The 17375-nt window shown below is 42.1% G+C and overlaps 1 protein-coding gene across 17 annotated transcripts in view; it reads right to left on the bottom strand.

Annotated features, from left to right (window-relative positions):
* Nucleotides 1-17375, bottom strand: part of FGGY (FGGY carbohydrate kinase domain containing) — a 450202-nt gene that overhangs the window by 378550 nt on the left and 54277 nt on the right. For all 17 annotated transcript variants that reach the window (XR_004485339.2, XM_049697009.1, XM_033435388.2 and 14 more), the window contains one exon: nt 4584-4672. Coding sequence is in view for 16 of the 17 variants with exons in the window: in XM_049697009.1 (XP_049552966.1) it covers nt 4584-4672 (89 nt within the window). In the remaining variant the exon portion in view is untranslated. The remainder of the gene's footprint in view (nt 1-4583; nt 4673-17375) is intronic.

The raw sequence follows: 17375 nt of genomic DNA on the forward strand, positions 1-17375 counted from the left end.
TTTCTGTAAATCTAAAACTAGGTTTAAAATAAAGTCTATTTGAAGCTATAACTGAATTTCAAAGGACATACTTTTAGACAATTTACAGAATATTGCCAACCCTTGATAATCTAGGAGAAATTGCTCTCAGACCGCAATGTTAGAGGGAGTTCTTCTCCTGAACAGCAGTTGGGTTCTTATGTGTTCACTCAGTTAATCTTGATTATGTTCTCACCTTTTCTTTGGCCACTAGGAAGCTTGGAAACAAATCAATTCGTAATTATGATGAACCATATAGTTTCTACGAAGCTCTTGGCTTTATCTTATTCTATTAATATTTCACTCCATTGTGACTTTTTAATATTTTTATCACTGCTTTTATCTTCTATTATCAGTCACCTCAAATCTCTTTAGAGGGAGGATTTATACATATGAATATGTTTTTGTCTGATTATACAAAATTTTATTACTCAAATTTCTGACTTCCCACTTCTCATGTTACCAAAATTCTGGACAGTTATCCACTAAAGGCTAGGATGTGGCAAATTACTACAACGTTGAGCTTTAGTTCTTGAATTGCAAAATGGTGATACCACCACCTGTTTTAACTGATGGTTGGGAGGACTAATGGGGTTCACATGTGTTAAAAAGTTAGCACAGATACAGAGAATGCAGTCAATAAATGATGACTATGATGATTATATAAATTATTATTTAAAAAAATAGCAATAATTATTTTCATCAATATAATGAAAAGAATGGAGCTGAATTACAAATTAATCATAGGCCAAAGTGGTGATTTTCTCAGTGACCTAGAAAAACAAGAGTAGCTGCCATAGTTTAGAAGATAAGAACAATAAATAAAGCGAGGGGGGAGGGGAAAGCAGGAGAAGAGAGAAAAACAGATAAGAGGAGGAGGAGGAAGACTTCTTACACACTGTCACTGCCAAAAACAAGTCTGAAGGCTTAAGACAAGGTGAAATCTGATCACTTTTTCAGCCATGACTCCACTAGAATAATAAAAAGAAAAAAAGAAAGGGAAAAAAAAACACCCTCTAGCCTTTTTGGCACCCATTTCCCCAAAGCCTCCCAAAACAATCACAATAAGAGCCAGATAAACACCAAATCTGAACCTCTCCTTGGCCCAGAGGATGCCAAGTTCATGTTCCACTGTCCAGAGTGTTTTTTGGCATTCATACATTCAAACTCAGACCCTCATCTTCCTTATTCTAGAAGATGGAAAGACAATGGGGATTTTTCATTAAAAGAACTATGAATTGTTTAAATACTATGTGCTACACATTTTATCCACAGTACCTCTAACCCTGACAGGACTGCCAGATGAGGACCTGAATTTGGGCAGGGGGTGGGGGAGGGGGAGGGTGGTAATTTACTCCAGCTGCTCACAGACAGTACATAGCAGAGACATTGAACCCAGGTCAGTCTGACTACAAGGATTTCCCTCTTTCCGCTAGGCCAGAAGTTTAATGCAAAGACTCCCTGCCAAAATCGATACAGTAAGGAAACTAAATAAAATAGCTAGGGCTTCCCTGGTGGTGCAGTGGTTAAGAATCCACCTGCTGATGCAGGGGACACAGGTTCAAGCCCTGGTCCGGAAAGACCCCACATGCTGCGGAGCAACTAAGCCCGTGTGCCACAACTACTGAGCCTGCGCTCTAGAGCCCGCGAGCCACAACTACTGAGCCTGAGTGCCACAACTACTGAAGCCTGCATGCCTAGAGCCCGTGCTCTACAACGAGAGAAGCCACCCAATGAGAAGCCCAAGCACCGCAACGAAGAGTAGCCCCCTCTCGCCACAACAAGAGAAAAGCCCGCGTGCAGCAACAAAGACCCAACACAGCCAAAAATAAATAAATAAATTTATAGAAAAATAAAATAGCTAATTCCTTCAAAAACTTTCTCAGCGCTGTGTTGGAAGTTCTTCTGTCACCTTACTCAGTCAGTCCATACAATAACCCCATGGAGTAAGTATTGTCATTACCCCAATTATATTTATAATTGAGAAAGCTCTGAGATTACTTGTTTCGCCTGATCATGCAAGTTGAAATAGAGAAGAAAGAATGAAGAGATTGAGGAAACAACAAAAAAGAAAGACAGATGTAAGAGAGAAGTGTGCCTGGGAGAGGGCAACAATCTTTACAAGAAGAACTTGGTGCCTGGTGCCCAAGGTCCACAGGCTCAGCTCTCCAGGAGAGCAAAGCTGGAAGGGAGGCCTCTGAAGGTGCGGGCGAGTATGGGCAAGGGGCGGGGAGGGGACTGCAAATACACGCTAAGGAAAGTAGAATGAGTCATGAGTGTCTCAGCCGATAAAAAATGGCAGGGATGACTGGACAGTCAATAAATCACTTCTGAGCACTAAACTTTCTGCTTCCTCAGGATTTCAGATTGTCACAGGTGGGCAATGGAAGCCCCCAAGCATGTTCTGATAGGCCAACGAGAAGCTGTCCATCTTTAAATTTACCAAATCCATCCGACCTTTCAAGATACGTCCAATCCTTCACAGGTATGGACCACCTTACATATTACTTTCATGTATACTCTGTTAGGCAATGTTGTCCCAACTTACCAGACCATATAACCACCTGGGGCACTTGTTAATCACACAAATTCCCAGGTATCCCATAGGGATTCTGATTCAGGAGGCTTGAAACTGGAAGCCCTGAGGATCTGGGCTTTGAATAAATGATTTGGCTGATTCCTATAATCAGGCTAGTTTGGTATCACAATCCCCATTTTATAGATAAGGAAAGTGAGATTCAAAGAAGGTAAGGCCACTCCCAAGGTCACCAAACTCTTGCATGGCAGAACTGAGGATAAGTCATGTTGTAACTCCACAGTGGATAAGCAAAGCAATGCATTTAAATCTATCTGAGCCAGAGCTAGCTTCAAAAAGCTGGCTTCTTGGTGTCTTAATATAGCATTAGACACTTGGAAATGGGGGTGTGGACTATCTAGCACTATCAGAAAAACAGGGAGAACATCAGTGAACTGGATTGATTAACATCCAAGGAAAAAGAGAAGGAAAATCAAGGTCCTCCTCCATCTGTAGTTCTGCTTTTGAGTTCTCAAGGCTTGTGGGGGCCAATGGATTGTTACCGATACCCACACTAATAGCACTGTTTTGACTCCTAGGTCCATTTGGCTAAAATAATCAAAACATTTCCTTCACTACTGCACAAAGATAGGGAAAAAAACTAGAGAAAGGTCCTGCCAGAAATAACTCTGGACAACTAATATCACACCAAAAGAGGAATGTCCAGATGAGATCTTCACCCAAACAACCCCTTCCCCATTGATGATAACAATATAATGGTGACTAATTGCACCTTCTGGGTTAAAGTTCAGACCACCCCTCCAGAGCCCTCTCCCCAGAGAGGGATGAGTACCTGAGGTTTACTGAGGCCTTTTTAATATGCATGTGAATCCCCTCCACCCTAGCATTTCATTAGTGGGAGGGGAGAATAATCAACAAGATGAATGATGTGCTTGTGAAATACATCTTCTACTATCTCCTTTCTGGAAGCCCCTGCTGCCAAATGAACTATCACACTCTCATCAACTCTCTACAAGGAAAATCCAAATCATACAAAACGAGATAGACAGAAAGAGCACAGGGAAAATGGTACTCCCATTCCCAGTTTCTCATGAGTTTAAATAAAAGGGAAAATAGGGAGGATTTAGCGCTCTCTAAAAGAGATGACTTTAAGATATACCTAAATATATACATACTCATGCAGGTTTTTCGGTCCTCTGGGAAATGATCCCATTTCTCATATGCAATTCTAAATCATTTCCAAGATAAGAAGACACCTCCCTGCCCTACTGCCCCCTCCCTTTGTGCATCCCCTGAAATGTGAGGTCAAGATGACAACAGGCTTGCATGCTTTGAGAGTACATGTCCAATCTGTCCATATATATGCACATCTGCGCACACATCCATTGTAGCAGCCACAATCACACTCCATGAGTATTTTTAAAATTGTCTCTGATGTGTAGCACATAACTTATTTATAATATTTGTAATTTCTTGAGAAATACTGTTGACTTCAACATACATACTTCTACACTCTGGGATGATTCAGGTACGTTGATATAAAAAGCAAAATAGCTTCATTAACACACCCATCTAGTTAAAGTTAAAATCACCTTCCTTGAAAAACATAACTCTTGCCTTAATTTTAGGGGCCAAAAAATGTTTCTTTTATTCATCACGTAAAAAGCGCCTTTGGAAAAATAGTCACATTTCACAATGGACTATTCACGTCTCCTTTAAATGTGTCCAATTTTAATGAATGGTCTTCACCTTGCATACCCACATTCCAGGCCTCATAGGAACAATGGTGTTTGGGCATGTGCAGTGGAAGTGGAAGATGGATTCAAGATGTTTCAAGTACGCAAAATCGCATGCAGATGTACAAACAGTACATCCAGTCAAAGCGAGTTAAGAAAGCTATATATATATATATATACACACACACACACACACACACACACACACACACACACACACACACACACATATATATACACAGACACCCGAGAATGGATGAACACAAATAAAATCCAACTCATAATTAACATACCGTGCTGTGACACCTGTTGCCTTCCACGATAAGAAGTCTGGGAGATCAAAGAAATGTCCCGCCTTATCCCAGCAAGTCTCTCTCAAGTTCTGCCAAATTAAATACATATTAGAATCAATTATGGGCTATTTTTTCTCCCCCTCTCCTCTTTCAATAATGTTTCAAAATTTTCAAAACAAAAGCATAGCCAACAATGCCCAATAAAACATCTGTTCAGGGGCTGGGAATGGTGAGTGATATAAAAGCAGTACTATACAGGAAAGAAAAATTGGCAATTATTGATCCTTCCAAAAATGACTATAATTTCCCTTTTATTCCTCTTTGCCAACCTGGAGCAGGAGGAAGTACATTCTGCAAGGGTACGCAATCCATCTTCCCAGTGAAGGGCAAGAGGATACTCTTCAAGACACATAAAAAGATTTCAAAGCTGAACAGCTGTGAACTGGGGAGAAAAACCACACTAAGAAATTACCCAATGAAATGCAATGTGTCCTGCCATGAAAAAGTCTCCCCAGGCTGACTGGTTCCAAAGGCAACAGGAATGATAGTCCCTGTCCACAAAGAACTTCCAATCTAAGCCAGAGAGAATGGTATGGAATCAAGCTATTCTTATAACTTTTTTAAACATTTGTTCCTTCCAATTTCTTCCACACTGCCAATGTGGTCAGATATTTTTTTCCTGACACTGGGCTTTTTCCTTCCTCTGCCACCTCTGTCCAGAACACTCCTTCCTTACCCACCACCCTGCTGCTCTGCCCATTTTGGCTAACCCAATCCATCCTTCCCTGGGGAGGTCTTTCAGGATCTCCTCCTCAGGTGAGGTCTGGCTGTCATATAACCCATATCACCCTGCAAGTAGTTGTATAATGTCCTTCTCTTCTGCTAGACTGTAAGCTCAATGAGGTCAAGGACCTTGTCAGTTTTATGCACCATAATATCCCACAACTGTCTTTTCTCTTCCCCAGCACAGGACTGGACCCTTAGCTGTGAGGTAGAAATCACATGACTCCAGTCCCCCTGACACACTTAACTGGACTAGGGGTGGACATGTGACCTAACTGGGCCAATCAGATTCCTTCTCCCAGGAATTTAGAATCAGGATCCAAATGGAGTCATTTAACTTCTGCCTTTGAATGGAATTGGAGGTGAGATAAACTTGGAAACTGTGAAGTGGCCATTTTTTTGCCAAGGACCTGGAGAAGTAGGACTTCAAAAAGAGAAGAACAATACAGACAGAAGCAGCAGCAAGAAAGGTTTCCTACCACCCAGGCAACTCTCCACGTCCTGGTTTCAATTATTCCCTCCCGAAGAGGCTACAACAAAAAGGAATGTATCCTAAGTACATAGGTATCTTTGGGAACCTAAAGGCAACAAGACAGAAGATCCAAAAGAGACATATTCTAGTATCTGCTAGCAGGTGACACATAGCAGACGTTCGATAAATATGCATTGAACAACTAGACAAACTGCTCAGTTTCACCTTCCAATCTCTCAGGTGAGAGGCGCTTCAGAGTTTACAAAGGGTTTCCACATGTGTTACCTCCTTAGAACAACACAAAAGTCCTGAGTGCTGTTCTATCTATTTTATAGACATACAACTATTCTTTATCTATATTTGGCCTCAAATTCTATGAGTTCTTCCTATTTTCTCTTCCCCCATCACCACTCTCTGAACACAGACATCCACACACAGCAGAGAAACTGAGTATTAACCCAGGAACAGGGTCCCATTAAAACAATAATAACATCAAAAGGGCTCAGATGTAAAAGGCAGTGTTAAGCCCATTTTCTGTTGTTGTTGTTGGTTGTTTATTTTAAATTCCTAAGCATTTGGGTGAGCGCTTACATCTAGAAAGGGCTAAACTTTCCTTTGAACACCCATACGTCTTAATGTTAAACAAAGCAACACTTAAAGTTGACTAAATATGCCAAACGTAGCTCTGAACTAGCAGTATCTTTATATGCTAATAGATCAGTCAGAACATGGTAGCCTTTGAAACTATGAGTCAAGCTACTAGTATGTCTTCTGGGTAGTCCCCCAAATCTCTTTCCATGTGCTCTGTGGTTTCGGTGATCAGTTCTCAGGGAGAAAAGGCATCCTCCTTCTAAAGACTTCAGAAATCCAAGGCCAATCAGAAATAAACCACGAAACCACTGCAGCAACGATCAGTGCTACCAGCCAAAGCCAAGCAGTCTTCCTCAACTCAGAAAATAACTGCTTCTGTTAGATCTTGTATACAGTCATTACAGACCTTGCAAAATGAGAGCTTTCAGCCTGTAGCCACGCAGACAGCCTCTGTGGACAACGGAACCCAGGCAGAATGTCTCAGAGACAGCATCAGGCCTCTGGCCAGAAAGAGACACATCGGGGGCAGGAGGGACAAAGCAGCCTGGCGGCGCCATCTTTTCTTAAGACAACGCCGGCTTCACTAGGCAAAGCCAGAGACCCTGGCTCAAACTCTCCACAGAAGGAGTGACCAGAAATGGCATCATATAAGGAGTGCGAGGCACCCTTAAAAACGCACACGGTCCTGGGGGAGAAGACAGCAGTAGTATCCCCTGCCTTCTCCACAAAAGCAAAGTCTGCAGCTTAGCCAGCAAAGGAGAGGGGGAAAGCGTTTGCCTGGATGAGAGGGATGTCTCCAGAAGCCTGATCCCTTACTTGGAGATGCTGACACCACCTATGAGGTTCCCATGGTGTACTTAGGTTGGGCTACATGATTCACAAATGCTTAGTCATCAAACGCCAGATTGGCCAAGGGCCTATTAGCCCCCGTGGATGGATTCTTAATCCAGTTCTATGAGAAAATCTCTCCATCCCTGCCTCTCCCCAACCAGCGGAGTCCCAGCCAAGGGCCTCAATCTTACTGAATTAATTCTATCCTTGGAACCACTGGGCCTGCATCAGGCACAGCGACTGTCCTCTTAGATTCTTCCACAGCTTACAACAGTGCCCCCACGTTCCTCATCTCATTGGATTCTCCGGATGGTTCAGAGGCTGTAGGTGATACACAACAGTCTGCACGTGAAGGATGCAGAAACTGAGGTTCAGATGACAAGGCCTTAACCCAAAGCCACATGGGGCTTCCCACTCTAAAGTGAGCGTTCCTTCCTTCCCAGGCCACACTCACCACCCTGAGGCTCCCAGATCTAGCAGAGCTGTGGGTTTTGGCCTTTTGGAAGCATCATGATGGAAGCTATTACCATTCTTTACAGAAGAAAAGCCCTCCAAAACACATTTTTTCTAATGTTTTTTGTTTGTTTGTTTTTGCGGTACGTGGGCCTCTCACTGTCGCGGCCTCTCCCGTTGCGGAGCACAGGCTCCGGACGCGCAGGCTCAGCGGCCATGGCTCACGGGCCCAGCTGCTCCGCGGCATGTGGGATCTTCCCGGACCGGGGCACGAACCCATGTCCCCTGCATCGGCAGGCAAACTCTCAACCACTGCGCCACCAGGGAAGCCCTCTAATGTTTTATTAAACTTCAGAGATTTCACTTTCAATCCTGGGCAACTCACTTAACTTCTACATCCCTCATAACAACTTCCATGCACAAATGGTACACGGGCTAGAGCAAACACAGAGCAGGTCCCCAACACAAGCCAACTTTAGGCGCATCTCATAATGTGGGTGCTGAATCCAGTTCAAACTAGGAGCTCTCTGTGCTGAAGGAGTTAAGCCTCTCCTCCAGTTACCAAGCAACTAACAAAAAGTAGTCCTTTCAAGGAAAAAAAAAAAAAAGAAATCAGCAGTGATTGGGGTGTATGACTTGGCAATAAAGGCTTCTGCATTCCAATAACAATCCTTTGAGCTAAGCAATCCCTCAGGCTTGAAAGCCACCAAAGAGAACAAATCTCTTTTTTAATCATCTATTACTTCATAAAACCACACTCAAAGCACACACAGCTGCGGGTCTTGGCAGAGGGCGGAGGTGGAGTAGTGTATCCGAGGTTCAAGGCCAGGCAGCAGCCACCCCACCAGCCTGCGGCAGAGAGTTGGAGCTTTCTCCCTTTCCTTCTCACTGCCATGTCCAGGGAGGCAGTGAGGTCTCTGCTGGCTTCTAGATGCCAAGGGAACTTGAGGGTAAAATGAAGCAGACACTGCAATGTATGTTGGGAGATGCGAGGGTCTAGGAGCAGCATGGGAAAGTAGGGATGACCAATTAAAAAAGGATCAACTAAGTATTTTGTTACGACTTGCAGTGGGATTCTATCTGGGCTCCCTGCTGTGTGCAGTGAATGAAAGGGAAGAACAGAGCTCCCTAATTCCCTCCCAGTAAATGGTCCTGCCAGAACATCCCAAATACTCACGATGTTGTCTTCCAGCACAACGTCCCCTAAAAAAGCAAAACCTTATCCTCACTCTATATTCACGACTGAGAATTAGGGCACAGGCTGATGGCCCAGAAAGGAGAGATGTTTCAGGAAGAAACTTAATCCTCAACTTCATTCTTTAAAAAAAAAAAAAAAAAAAAATGATGCTGAAAACATGGACTGGGTCATAATCTGCAAACAGAAACTTCCCAGAATGAATGAAATAACTGTGTTTCATACTCCCATCCACAGAGAAAAAGACCAAACACTGCAGATATTTTAAGTCAGACAGATACGCTGAGAGGTTTGTGCTACCAGTGACATCTTTCTAAAAACTTAAAACTTACCATGACGTTTCTTTGTTTAAAATGGTTCGACAGTTCCTTGCGGCCTAGAGTCACATTTTATCTCCTTGGCATGGCTCTCAGGACACATAACTTAGCTCCAACTTGGCCACTATTTGTTATGACTCCTTCTTGGCTCACTGCCCATCATCCCTGTCTTCATCACTCCCCACCCTGATCTCACCTCATTAATTTCTCTTCCCCAAACGCACTGTACTCTTTCATATCTCCCTGACTCTGTTGAGGCTGATGCTGCTACTTGGATTGACTTTCCCATCTTCTCTCATGATCAAACGTCTACCTTCGATTTTCAAATGCAGCTCAAATATCACCTTTTCAGTGAACCCCTCCATCCCTTGCTGTGTCCTTATTATATATTCACGTGCCTAAGTCCATCTCAAAATTTCAAACTCCTGGAGGGCAAAAAGCCGCTAACTTTTTTAAATGCAAAAAGTTTCAGGAGGTATAAAGAAACTTAAAGTCAAACTCTTTTAAAGTAAAATTACAGGGCTTCCCTGGTGGCGCAGTGGTTGAGAGTCCACCTGCCAATGCAGGGGACACGGGTTCGTGTCCCGGTCCGGGAAGATCCCACATGCCGCGGAGAGGCTGGGCCCGTGAGCCGTGGCCACTGAGCCTGCGCATCTGGAGCCTGTGCTCCGCAATGGGAGAGGCCACAGCAGTGAGAGGCCTGCGTACCGCAAATAAATAAATACATAAAGTAAAATTACAATGAAGCTGGAAAAAGATGTGTGCAAAGGAAATGGTAATTAATAAGATGATGTATGATGATAATGTAATGAGCCTGATACCAAGGTTTGGTAAGTCAGCCTCATAACTTTCTCATAATATTTTTCGTGTGGCCCTATATCTGCCTCTAATGAGTAATCACAAACAGGGTTCAGAGAAGGGAAAGGGCTTTGGGGTCTGGGTGGCCAAAAAAGACTTCATGGAGGATAGATTTGAGCTGAAGCCTAAAGGTCAAGTAGAATAAATATTTATGCTACTGCTGAGAATGACACCCAAAAAACAAAACTCTAAAATGACAAGGTAGATCACCCCCTGTAGAGAAGGTTTTGTTTAACTGTACTGTACCTTCACAGAATTTATTTGTAAAATGAAAGAATTCTATTGTATAATTTAAATTATTTAATTTTCAAGAACTGGATACATATATGCATCTTCCCCCCACACCTCCCCTAGAGCTCTACTGTTCTACAGAAAGGTAAATTTATAATCCACACTAGAGCAGATTTTCCAACCATAAAAATGTTATCATTTGCATGAAAACGGATCGTATTCTGCAAAGCTGACTTTGCCCAGGAATGTGATATACCACATGCATTAGGAAAACAAGGCTTTGGTATGTGGGCCCTAAGAACTTTGGAGTCAGGCAGACCTGAGTTTGATTACTGTCCTCACCACTTCCCAGCTGTGTAGCTTTAGGCAAATTAATTTCTCTAAGCCCCAGTTTCCTCAAATGCCACATTACTAGCATCGACCTCAAAGGACGTTGGGAGGGTTAAATGAAATAATGTGGAGTGCCTGATAAGTCAACGGATTTCACTCTAATTACTACTGCAGAGCTTCACGTGTTTCAAAGTGCTTTGACATGCATGATCTCATCCGACCTGTATAATTCTTTAAGGCAAAGAATAGGGGAAAGGTAAGAAATTATAAACCTCACCTTTCAGGTTAAGAAAGTAAAACCCAGAAAGGGATCACAACTGTCCCAAGGTTACACAACACGTAAGTGGAAAGACAGACTAAAATGTAGATCTCTAAAGCCCAGCCCACTGCTAGTTCAGGGGTCTGCCTCCCTAAAGCACAATAAAATGCAGAAGGAGGAAAGAAGGATGCCATGGTAACCTAGATAACACAGTTCCTAGTGGGTGGTACTGTCTGTGGAAGGGAGGGTTCTAAGAGAAGAGAGGGCTTTGGACTGGGTAAGGTCTTGGAACAGACGTGAAATAAAGTGGGAGACTTGGACAAACAGAGAAGTGAGGAGGTCTTCCTTACCACCTCAGTCTCTTGGATCCCTTCATGCCCTTCTCATCATTGCTATTCTATCTCCTTCCCGAGCTCCTTTTCCTTAGTTTCCCTTTAAATGCAGAGAGATGTTCTTGATTCATCCAAATGCTCTTCTCACTTTTCACATGCTTCCTGGACAATTTTAATTATTCCCAAGGTTCCAACCAACTACTAGTTGAATAACATGCACGATCTCAAACTCTAAACTCTCCTGAGACACGTCTCCTGGATGCGCCACTGCACCTCTAACTCGACACGTTCATAACAGAATCTGTTATTTTCCCCAAATGTTTTCCTCCTCGGTGGTTTTCTATGTCAGGGGATCCAGTTACCCTAGGAGTCATCTTCTCCTTCTCTCTCATTGCTTACATCCAATCATCCTTCTAATTTAAACTCCCAATTAATCCATGAAGAGGTTCCCATCTCTTCACCCCCCCTGTATTAGTCAGGGTTCTCCAAAGAAATAGAACCAATAGGAGACTACATATATATATCTTATGTAATATATATATATATATATATATATATATATATACACCTTATATATAAAATATATATCTTACAATATGTATATCTTATATATCCTATATATATATATCTCCTTCATATATATGACATCTATGTACATTTGTATATTTCTTCATATATGTATATTTATTATCAGGATTGGCTCACACGATTATAGAAGCTGAGAAGTCCCAAGATCTGCAGTTGGCAAGCTGGAGACCCAGGGGTTCCAATCTGAGTCCAAAGGCCTGAGAACCAGGAGAACTGATGGTGTAATTTCTAGTCCAAAGGCCAACAGGCTCAAGACCCAAGAAGAGCCAAGGTTTCAGTCAAAGACAGGAAAAGACCAATTTCCAGCTCAAGGCAGTCAGGTAGGAGGAGTTCCCTCTTTTTCAGCCTTTTTATTCTATTCAGGTCTTCAATTGATTAGATGGGGCTCACCCACATTAGGGAGGAGAATCTGCTTTACTCAGCTGACCAATTCAAATATTAATCTCATCCAGATACACCCTCACAGACACACTTAGAATAATGTTTGAACAAGTGTCACCCTGTGGCCCAGTCAAGTTGACACATAAAATTACCCATCACACCACATCTTCACTACCCTATTTTCAGTCCATCACATTCTATCTCCTGGATTATTGCTATCCTGTCTATGGTATACCACAAAAGTGGCCAGAATTCTCCCCAACCCTGTATTCATGCCCTTTGCAGTATGACTCTGTAGCTCCTCGCATTAAGAGGTAAATCTAGAGAAATGCAAATCAAAACTACAATGAGGTGCCACCTCACACCAGTCAGAATGGCCATCATCAAAGACTCTACAAATAACAAAGGCTGGAGAGGGTGTGGAGAAAAGGGAACCCTCCTACACAGTTGGTGAGAATGTTAAGTTGGTGCACCCACTGTGGAAAACAGTATGGAGGTTCCTCAGAAAACTAAAAATAGAATTACCATATGATCCAGCAATCCCACTCCTGCACATATATCCAGAAAAAACTATAATTCAAAAAGATACATGCACCCCTATGTTCATAACAGCTCTATTCACAACAGCCAAGACATGGCAAGCAACCTAAATATTCATCGACAGATGAATGGATAAAGAAGATGTGGCACACATATACAATGGAATACTACTCAGCCTTAAAAAAAAAGAATAAATAATGCCATTTGCAGCAACATGCATGCAACTAGAGATTATCATACTAAGTGAAGTAAGTCGGAAAGAGAAAGACAAATAACATATAATATCACTTATATGTGGAAACTAAAATACAACACAAATGAACCTATCTATAAAACAGAAACAGACTCACAGACATAGAGAACAGACTTGTGGTTGCCAAAGGGGGAGGGGGCTGAAGGAGGGCTGGAGTGGGAGTTTGGGGTTAGCGGATGCAAACTATTATATACAGAATGGATAAACAACAAGGTCCTACTGTATAGCATGAGAACTATATTCAATATCCTATGATAAACCATAATGGAAAAGAATATTAAAAAAGAATGGTATATATATATATATATATATATATATATGTATAACCGAATCACTTTGCTGTACAGCAGAATTTAACACAACATTGTAAATCAACTATACGTCAATTAAAAAAAGAAGAGGTGAATCTGTTTCTCCACCACTTGAATTGGGGCTGGGCTTAGGACCTGGCTTGACCAATGCAATGAAGCAGAAACACCACTGTGCTACTTCTGAACTGAGCTCTTGAAGACCTTGCTCTTGTCTTCTTGGAATGTAGAGCTGCCACATGAGGCAGCTCAGGCTGACCTGCTGGAGGATGAGAGGACACGTGGAGCAAAACCCAACCATCCCGGCCAAGGCTCCACACATTCAAGAGAGCCGAATAGAGCTAAGATCAGGAAACCCAGCAGCCCTCCGGAGACTCCTGAACACATTCAGCAGAGACAAGAAAATCCATTTAGCTTAGCTCATCCCTAATCAGTAACCTGCGTAATTACAAGGTAAATAAATGGTTGCTTTTTTACTCCATCAAGTGTTGAGGTGGCCTGTCACTACCCTAACTGATACAGCCTCTTTCAAATTTTAACCCCCTCAATTCCCACCCTCTACACAGCCAGTTAGAATGTAATGGCCTATGTAAAATGAATATGTGACTATATAAATCATTCATTCATTCCTTCATTATTTATTTGGTATCCTCTACATGTCAGGTACTGTGCTCAGTGCAAGGGAAATGAGAGCAAACAACAGACACAGCCCCACCCACAGGGAGCTTTCAATCTAGTACCCTTTTCACCCTTCAAAGTTTTCTACTACCTTTGGAGTTAAAGATTAAATTTATTAACGTGGCATGTACAAACCACGTCTTACTTGCCAGCTTCGTCTCTGATAGATCTGAGATACTGCACTAAAATCTGAGATACTGCACTTTTTCTCACCATTACATCTTTATTCATAGTGTTCCTTATCTGGATACCCTCCCTCCCTCACTTGGCCAACATGTGCTCATCATTTAGGACTCAAGTGTTACGCACTCCATGACATCTTCTCTGATTCCCCTAAGCTCGGTAGGGTGTTCTGTGCTATGCCCCCATAATACTCAGTGAATATCCCCATCATAGCCCTTCCCATCATCTGTTCACATGTTTATCTCTCTCCCTAAACTGAAATCTCTAAGAGTCAGGGACTGTGTTTTTGTTCAGTCTCGCTGTTCCTAGGACCTCGCACTGTATCTGATCTATAGACAAGGAATAACATTAGGTGAATGAATGAACAAATAAATGAATGAGCAGAGATGTGCAAGCTGAACAGGAGTTTATGTAAATGGAAATAAGAAATGAATGGATAAGTGAATGAGGTTGTGAATAAGGACTGTCCCAGTTTCTCTTTTGTCATTCAAGTTAATGGCTTTTCACCATCTGTCTTAGGGGCAGAGACATATCCTAGCCAAGCCAGACTGCCAGGAAGATAAATTTCTCTTCTTAGGGTGAGCAGGTCCTTTGGAGAAGTTTCATTTTAATTGGAAAATGGATTCATTCACTTCCTGGCTGGAACTCCTGCGTCAGTGCAGCACCAGGCTGAATGGCTTCCAAGCGTACTGGAGAGGGGGCTGAGGTGGGAAAAGCGCTCCATCAAATGTCGAGTGCTCTGGGACATCTGAGGACAACCTGGTGTCCAGTCCAGGCTGGCTCCCAGTGGTGGCCCTCTTCTTTCTTTCCCCAATTTCCTTCAACCCAAACTTTGCTTACCCCCAACACATAAAGGATGGGTGTACTTTACGGTTCCATTTGGCACTTCTCGGGGGCTCATCTGGATATGTATATATGTGTATATATGTCTCCTTCTTTATTTATACCACTGTCATTTCCTGCAGGGCACAGACAAGGTCCACGACTGAGAAATCCCTTCACTACTCAACTAGTAGAAGAGCAGAACTTCATAAACCCTTCCGTATGATGGATGTGTAACAGTCCAATGTCACAGAAAACATCCCTTTCTAAGGAACACTTCTGCATCTTTTGTGAAGGGTCCTTGTATAGGGCACTGAACACTGTAAGGTTTTTGTGATCTGGCTCCAGGCTTCCATTTAGCCTCACCTCTCAACACCTTTGTGTTTCAGCACCCCTCCTCTCCCCTGTCCGATTCCTCAAACTGACTGATGCAATGGTAGTTCTAGTACCACAACGTGCTACTCTACATGGAGGTGCCTTTGCACACTCCACTGCCTCTTCTCCAGAGCCAGACCGCAAGGGTGCATATCCTGGCTCTAATACGTCACAGCTGTGTGACCTTCAGAAAGCAACTGAACTACTCTTCACTTCTACTTCTCTGTCCTATGAGAATTACAGAGGACAACAGTACCATCTTCACCACAGAGCTGTTGAGAGAACAACGAGCAAGTGTATGTGAAGTGTGCAGAACACCAGCTGGCTCAGAGTGAGCACGTCTTAAATGATTGTTCTTATTAGTTAGAATATCAGTCCCGCCACGTTTCCAACTTCAGGAAGGAGCTGGGGCTTTGGAGACTGACACACTTCAGTTCAGACCTTGGTTTTCCTAAGGGAACCCTCCTATACTGTTGGTGGGAATGTAAACTGGTACAGCCACTATGGAAAACAGTATGGAGGTTCCTTAAAAAAACTAAAGATACAGTTACCATGTGATCCAACGATCCCACTCCTGGTCATACATCCGAATGAAACTATAATTCACGTCATACATTTTATCTATTTAAAATGTACAATCAAATGGTTTTTAGTATATTCTCCAAGTTGTGCAACCATCACCATGATTTTAGTACATACTCATCACCTTAGAAGAAAGATGTTCCTCATTTCCCCTGACCCCACAGTCCTTGATCTACTCATCTTTCTATCTCTATGGATCTGCCTATTCTGGACATTTCATGTAAATGGAAAAAGTGGTATTTTCGTGACCAGCTTCTTTCACTTAGCATAACGTTTCCAAGGTGTGTTTGTGATGATTTTACTGCTTTTATCATGAGCATTATACCTGCTTGGAGAGAAAAAACAAACAAACAAAAAACAAAAAGATACATGCACCCCTATGTTCCCAGCAGCACTATTCACAATAGCCAAGACATGGAAACAACCTAAATGTCCATCAACAGATGAATGGATAAAGAAGATGTGGTATAGAAGATGTGGTACACATATGCAATAGAATATTACTCAGCCATAAAAAAATGAAATGATGCCATTTGCAGCAACATGGATGGACCTAGAGATTATCATACTAAGTGAAGTAAGTCAAAGAACGACAAATACCATATGATATCACTTATATGTGGATCTAAAATATGACACAAATGAACTTATTTACAAAACAAACAGACTCACAGACACAGAAAACAGACTTGTGGTTGCCAAAAGAGAGGGGGTGGAAGAGGGATAGACTGGGAGTTTGGGATTAGCAGAGGCAAACTATCATATAGAGAATGGATAAACAAGATCCTACTGTATAGCACCGGGAACTATATTCAATATCCTGTGATAAACCATAATGGAAAACAATATGAAAAAGAATGTATATATGTGTATGTATATATGTGTGTGTGTGTGTGTGTGTGTGTGTGTGTGTGTGTACGTATAACTGAATCACTATGCAGTACAGCAGAAATTAACCCAAAATTGTAAAGCAAATAAGTTTTAAAAAATAATAAAATTAAAAAAAAATAATAACACCTTGGTTCTCCTACTTGGTAATTACATTACTCCTGGCCAGTAGTCACCTAATATCTCTGGGTTTCCCTTTGTTCACTGACAGCAGTGTTTAACTCATTATATTGATAGTATGATTCAATTCAGTGAGGTTATGCATATTACAATGCTCATCCTGGCACATCCCCAGTAAATGTTAGTTTCCCCCACAATCCTTACTCTTCTCAAATTATATGGGGCCTATCCATCTTCCCTATTAGACTCTTAGATCCTTTTAAGGAAGGACCATAATTAACTCACCTGTAGCCCTACAGTTAACATGAAATAACTATTTCTTAAATGCAATACTTATTGACCATGCAATAATTTGTCTATCAGTCCTGGTTTGTGGCCAGGTGTGTGCTACATATGAAGGTAACCATAGATGAAAGGCAGGA

This window comes from Orcinus orca, chromosome 1, assembly GCF_937001465.1.
Source record: "Orcinus orca chromosome 1, mOrcOrc1.1, whole genome shotgun sequence".
Taxonomy (NCBI): Eukaryota; Metazoa; Chordata; class Mammalia; order Artiodactyla; family Delphinidae; genus Orcinus; species Orcinus orca.